Source organism: Temnothorax curvispinosus, unplaced genomic scaffold, assembly GCF_003070985.1.
Source record: "Temnothorax curvispinosus isolate PA1 unplaced genomic scaffold, ASM307098v1 QBEX01017084.1, whole genome shotgun sequence".
NCBI lineage: Eukaryota > Metazoa > Arthropoda > Insecta > Hymenoptera > Formicidae > Temnothorax > Temnothorax curvispinosus.
The window spans coordinates 1,871-7,083 of record NW_020226864.1 but is presented as its reverse complement, the minus strand read 5'-3'; the positions used below and the strand labels follow the sequence as shown (position 1 = coordinate 7,083).

The 5,213-nt window shown below is 39.4% G+C and overlaps 2 protein-coding genes across 2 annotated transcripts in view; both read right to left on the bottom strand.

Moving 5' to 3' along the window:
* Window positions 1-15: 15 nt before the first annotated feature.
* On the bottom strand, window positions 16-1,905 carry LOC112467228 (G-protein coupled receptor Mth2-like). The gene is made up of 3 exons (XM_025035753.1): window positions 1,845-1,905; window positions 479-1,670; window positions 16-98 (listed from the first exon to the last, which is right to left on the bottom strand). The coding sequence occupies exons 2-3, from the start codon at window positions 1,572-1,574 to the stop codon at window positions 16-18; spliced, it is 1,179 nt and encodes a 392-aa protein (XP_024891521.1). The 5' UTR covers window positions 1,575-1,670; window positions 1,845-1,905.
* An 894-nt stretch (window positions 1,906-2,799) lies between these two features.
* Window positions 2,800-5,213, bottom strand: part of LOC112467227 (probable G-protein coupled receptor Mth-like 3) — a 4,247-nt gene continuing 1,833 nt past the window's right edge. The window contains 4 exon segments of the mRNA XM_025035752.1: window positions 2,800-3,422; window positions 3,554-3,719; window positions 4,003-4,190; window positions 5,160-5,213. The exon segment at window positions 5,160-5,213 is cut by the window's right edge and continues 21 nt beyond it. Coding sequence (XP_024891520.1) covers window positions 3,047-3,422; window positions 3,554-3,719; window positions 4,003-4,190; window positions 5,160-5,213 — 784 coding nt within the window. The 3' untranslated portion in view covers window positions 2,800-3,046.

Below are 5,213 nucleotides of genomic sequence, written 5' to 3'. Positions count from 1 at the left end.
GAATATTTTGACAGCTTACTTGAATGTCCACCAAATGTCAAAGCACATCACGTTTAACCAGAAGAAGCTTGCCATAAACGAGAAGTAAATGATGTAGGCTGAAACAGAATGAACAACTATTAATCACGCATTATGTTGTCGACAATAAGGCTTATGTTCGCCCGTGAAGAAACAGGTTTACTCTGCCTTTCTGCATCAGGAATTTATTTAGTCGAAAACGGGAAACCTTGATAATATACACTACATTGAATTAAACATTGCGATATAAATATTGTGTCAAAATCACGTAAAATCTTCCGCAAGAAGAAAAGGAAAAAAGATACTTATCCAAATAAAGTTCCAAGTTGAATGCATATCAAAATTTAAATTTTACCCGCTTTTTATTTCATTTCTTTCCCAAGGTTTTAATAAATTTTTACATTCAAATTATCGGGGGACAGAGAAATCATATTACATGCTGTATTATTATATGCTGTACCCAATATGATGCAGGCGGTATCCGATATTGACGTCCGTGCGGTTAGCTGAATTACCGCGAGGAACGTGTACGCGGCAAACAACGAGCCGACGTATCCACGCAGCGTGTAGCCGTGCATGTTCTGAAGCTCCGGCAGTATGGAATACACCACGAATGTCGTCAGTAGAAACGGCGAGGATATTATCAGACCCACATAATAATATACTTCCGGGAGGAACGATTCCAGAAAATTAATGCAAACAGCTATCTCGTACTTATCCCGTTGCGAGACGATGAGGCAGTATAAATCGGCATCGACAAGGTCTTTGATACGCGGTAGATACAGAGAGCCATTGAGGAGGAACATAAACGCGTCAACTGGTTCCTCGTCAGGATCAAGTACATAGCGTCCGACTTTCGGGCACGGATCGTGGACGGTCAGCTGAAAGATTTGGTCTACCTCGCCGATCGGTCCTTTCTCAAGCGACTCGTTCGTCGCCTGATCGTACACACCCGGAAAGGGATAACGCCCAACGTTCTCAGCAACGCATTGACCCTTGATCGTGCGAATGCCGAGGGGGCAGCAGAGCGAAATGCAGGTACTGTTTTCGCACATCTCGTACGGAACGACGTTGGTCTTATTATCATCTTTAGAGAACTTTCCGAGGAGCTCGTACGTTAAGTTGCTTCTGTCTTCGATCACATCTTGCATCAGGTTTCCACGGGGTTCATGTGCTGTGGAGTTGATCTTGTCATCTATAGAATTCGTACGAAGCTCCATCAACGTTTGATCGCCGCCCTCGCGATCCTTCGTGGAATGCGCGTGAAATTCATACCCCACCGAGTCATCATCCTCGTGTATACTCGTGGAGTTAAGACGGAGCTTGTACTGCACGCCGTCGTTACTCCTGATGGAATTTCCACGAGCGTTATAATGCAAAGTTTCCGCATCGCCGCTACGATTTATCGTGGTAACATTAGTATGAACCTGATATCGCACTGTGGAATTATTCCGCTCGTTGTCGCTCGTCGTCGTCGTGGAACTATTCAGCGGCTCGGAGGAGGAAGCGATGAACAGAAGCGTGCAATAGCAAAGCGCGAAATTTCGTCGACGCATCGTCGACCTGTTGACACGTCGAAATTCACTGACAACCGTCTTGGTTTTCTCTTCGTGCTTTAGTCAGATGTCCAGCGACTGCAACGATATCGCAAACTACGGAAACGAGAAAAATATGTGCGATGATATCGAAAACTACGGAAACGAAAAGGATACGCGTGATGATATCGTTGGCCGCGACAGCGACGCTTTTGTCCGAAGGACGAACCTATTTCGCAGCAAACGTACAAGTGCATGCCAGGAAGAAAATAACGATGAAAGAGAAGGTACCTCGTTAAAGCAGGTCCTCTTTTCGGCTGGGGATGTGGTGAACAGGACAACGGGGACGGACCTAGAGATGAATTTTTATAGTTTGCTTTCCGGAGTGTATGATTTAGAAAACCATGTGACCGCTGGTTTGCATTTATTTGTTTATAAGGGCTTTTAGTACTTTCTCAAGTCTAAGACGCACAAGCTTCCGGTTCGCCTCGCAGGAGCCGACGTGTGCAAGTAGTGCGGGAGAGTACGTGTTGTAGTGCTTTTTATTTTTTTTCTGTTCAATTTTTGTAATGTTCTCGTCTAATGTTTGTGATGGCACTTGTACACGAATATTTTGTGACCGTATAGAAACTGAGTGAAGAGCTACATTCTATATGTAATACAATAAATAAAATACAGCTCCCAGAAAGCTCAGTAAATACACTTCATAATAAATTAATAGAATCTTAAATTAAACGTGAAGATGCTCGATTTAAAGTCTATCTCAAGGATTTTCAAAATACATATTGTAATACTATCACGTGTATATGATAAAATATACGGCTGATATTTGACACAGGTCGGTATTTGCATCGCACATTTGTTGCGCGATAAAATACTATCTTAAAAATTATGTATCCATATAAACATGTGTGTTTAAGATATGTTTATTATATATATATTTTTTTTCTTGAATTTATTTAATAACATTAAATACTTATGCGTGCGGTGGAAATGTAGACCGAGTGTCAATGTAATGACAATAATTATAGAAAAAGAAAATGTAAGATAGTCTCTTTCGTGCACCAGTAATAATGTACTAGATTTGAAGTTAAAATTAGTAAAATTGTCTGTAGCCTTTTTACCGCGACATTATGGTGTAATGATAACGTAATAATAAATCTCCACATATGAAATAAAATTTATACAAAATTATGTACATGATATACACTTTTTTTTTTGTTACTTCAATGAGGACGATAATAGATGCAGAGCAACTAATGTCTTTAATTTCCTTTAGACTGCAAAAGAGATAAAAGAAAATCTTGTAAGTACATTTTAAAAAAATATAAAAAACGATGGAAATCACCAATCTCGTGCGTTCCAAACAAAGAGATCGACGCGAGCAACGTAACATTAATTCTCGAGTAGAAATAATAAAGTTACATCATCGCCTAATTATTGCTTATTCTTCTGATTCATAATTAGTGTAATCCTAGTCTCACGTGGCAATATTAATCAGCCTCATCGGACGAACTCTTCATGCGGCAATTTGTTTGCACGTAGGGATTGACCTCCTGCAGCGACATCATTCCCGACGTGGTAGTGCAGGTGCGCGAGGCTGAGCTATGACAGCCGCTACGCGTCAAATTTCTGGAGAACAGACCACGATTCTGGCAACCGAATCGCTTTAGCAGCAGTCGCTTGATCTTTTTTTTCCACACGAATATAATGAAGATGATGAGACCATGCAGGATGTCTATCAGATCGATGAGATACCAAACGTACGGCGGCACGTCCTCTAATAGCCATGATATCATTTCCATGGTCCATGGTATGCCCATGGTGGATATGCCCATCACGATGAACAACTTCAGATAGAGATTGCACCTGCGTGTGAATACGTTTTCTTCTATAATTTAGAATTATTAAAACAAAGAGCTTCGTGATACATCGGCGTATAATTATATATTAATATGATTATCAATAACGTATCAGTGTAAAGGTGCTTGTATACACACCATTGCTTATTATCATCGTGGCGTCTGCTTTCCGAGCTTCTCAAATGAGCAGCTGTGTCCTTCTTGTGACGCACAATTTTTAGTGCAGTAGAGATAAACAGGCAAATGTTGCAGATAAGGGTGACACCCATGGGTCCGTAAAAATATATCGCCGCCGCCTCGTCCGCTGAAACAGAGAATTAAATTTCTTGCATTCTTTTACGTCGCATTTTGTAAGCGCTTAATTTTTACAAATCTCAAATTTGGTCTTGATAAAATGTATGATTTTAATAGAACGTCATAAGCTATTAGGACCAGTTTCACAAGTGTCGGTTAACTTTTAATCTTAGATTAACTCACTCTTCGTCTTTTTCTAAGGGGGACGTTAGAAGGAGGCAAAGAGTGAGTTAATCTAAGATTAAAAGTTAACCGACACTTGTGAAACTGGGTCTTAGTAAACGTTCACTTACTATTGAACCAATTACAGTTCGTTTTACCGAACTCTGGTCGGATCAATTCTTTTGGCACGCTGGGAACAAAATCCATGATGACACAAATGACGGTAAGAATGGAAGCGCTTCCCCACGCGTAAATCGAATACATAACGAAATTTTTTCTCTCTCGTTGCTTCACGCTTCCTTGTAACGAACGGAATCCTCTGCAAAATGTAATTCACATGCCATAATGTTGCCAGCAACAAGTAGAACAGGTCAGCATGCAAATATAAATTAAAACTATTATCGCTTTTGGTCGCTTCTTGGAAATATGACCGATGCGTTGAATTTTGTTTAATACGTTTTATGTAAGCGGTGTGCGACTATGGTACGTAATTGATAATTGAAAATTATTACTATTTCGAATTTATGCATAATGAGAAAGAATGAAAGAACAAAGGATGCGCGCATCACGTGTCGCAGGCATGACCAGAAGAACGTACGATTTAAATGTATCGATAACGTTAAACGACTGATAAAATGATCATCGCGACACGAATGATGATTTATAAACTTGTATCGCAATCGTTTCTTAATCTCATTTTAGAAAATACGTTGAGACGGCTCCGTTAATGTAAACGAACTTGTATATTTATTAATAATTAATAAGTCATAGATAAATAAGCGTGTTCGACGTATTCACGCAGCGTGAATACCAACGTTCGGGGATACGGTTTACTGACATTTTCCGTTTACCCGAATATTGCTTGTCCGAACGATATCTCGGACCGACGTCCAACCGCGAAGGGGATCAAAATTAACTCGGTTGTCTTTACACTACATACGCGCGCCGGTCACGTACCAGATATTAATTTATTGTATCCTGTCGCTATCAATTTTCCCTAGTGTTTGTCAATTATCAAATTTCTTTACCACAAGCGCCGGATCAAGTGGCGCTTGCGAAAATATTTGGCGAATCAATAGACTCATTTTGACCTAGAACTCGATCCACGTTTTATTTTTAATAATCCGTAATTATAATGTTTGATCATAATTATAAATAAATATAAAATATTAATTTTATCCTAATTTTTATTTTTTTTCTAATTGTTACAACAAGAAATATCACAGATTGTGTTTAGAATGTAATTTAATTGCAGAAAAATGTAGTATGGAATATTTCGATAGCTTACCCGAATGTCCACCAAATGTCAAAACACATCACGTTTAACCAGAAGAAGCTTGCC